Source organism: Nematolebias whitei, chromosome 12 (genome assembly GCF_014905685.2).
Source record: "Nematolebias whitei isolate Nwh7 chromosome 12, NemWhi1, whole genome shotgun sequence".
NCBI lineage: Eukaryota > Metazoa > Chordata > Actinopteri > Cyprinodontiformes > Rivulidae > Nematolebias > Nematolebias whitei.
The window spans coordinates 3,272,127-3,273,171 of record NC_056509.1 but is presented as its reverse complement, the minus strand read 5'-3'; the positions used below and the strand labels follow the sequence as shown (position 1 = coordinate 3,273,171).

General features: G+C 45.6%; 1 protein-coding gene across 1 annotated transcript; it reads left to right on the top strand.

The window, feature by feature from the left end:
* The first annotated feature begins 276 nt into the window (after window positions 1–276).
* On the top strand, window positions 277–1,039 carry LOC119417996 (eukaryotic elongation factor 2 kinase-like). Its single transcript, XM_037685241.1, has 2 exons — window positions 277–510; window positions 583–1,039. The coding sequence occupies exons 1-2, from the start codon at window positions 381–383 to the stop codon at window positions 690–692; spliced, it is 240 nt and encodes a 79-aa protein (XP_037541169.1). The 5' UTR covers window positions 277–380; the 3' UTR covers window positions 693–1,039.
* The last annotated feature ends 6 nt before the right edge of the window (window positions 1,040–1,045 follow it).

Sequence of the window (1,045 nt, the reverse complement as noted above, 5' to 3'; positions counted from 1 at the left end):
GTCGCCTTCATGCTTGCTCAAGATGAGAGTTCTGCGATGGAGTTAAATTCAAAGCAGTCTGCTCCTCAGATAAATAATGTTAAATTATTATTTTTATAAATGAATGTTTCTGTTCAGTGCCCTGAGACGACTTCTGTTGTGACTTGGCGCTGTAGAAATAAATTGAATTGCTAAGGCCAGTTAGCTGTGGCCGCCATCTTGAATCAGGTAAACACAAGTTACTCTGTTCCAGATGTAAAACCAGTGGTTGCTGATCGTAACACTGCCCCCGGTGGATGTAAAGTGGCAGACGCGTGCTCAGAATTAATTACGTCACATCCTGTGTCCACAGAAAGCAGGACTGGGACGAAGCGGTGCACTGGTACGACAGCGCCCTCAACATGACGGACTACGACGAGGGCGGAGAGTTCGACGGCACGCAGGACGAGCCTCGCTACTTACTGCTGGCCAGAGAGGCCGAGATGTACCAGGAGGGCGGCCACAACCTCACCGCAGACCCACAGAAAGCAGGTTCGGCTCCGTCTGCTGAATACAACTAATCGTAATATCCGCCTGGCTAAAACATCTCTCCTTTTGATGCAGGCGATCTGTTTACAGAAGCCGCAGAAGCTGCCATGGCAGACATGAAAGGTCGCCTGGCCAACCAGTACTACATGAAAGCCGAGGAGGCCTGGGCGCTGGTCGAGGAGTAACTGATGACGTAATTCATCCCTCGGAGGCTGTGTTTGATAGTCACTCTGGTTTTAACGCATTCAGCATTTACCCTGAATGATTACAGTTTACATATTTTTTACGACAGACTTTTTGCTGTTAGCAGTTTGTGTGTGTTTGCTGAGCCATCGACGATCAGACGTTTCTTTCTTCCAGTTTCTGTCTGTTGCTTTCTGACTTTAATCAGCTCAACTCATTCTCCATTTACTTCCCTGTTCCTTCATTACCGTTTTTTTTTAGGTGAATGTGGTTGTATAAAAGAAATAAAATAATAAGAACAAAGAGATTTGTTAATAAACTAAGGTTGGAGGAGTTTATGTAAAAATATGCAGAG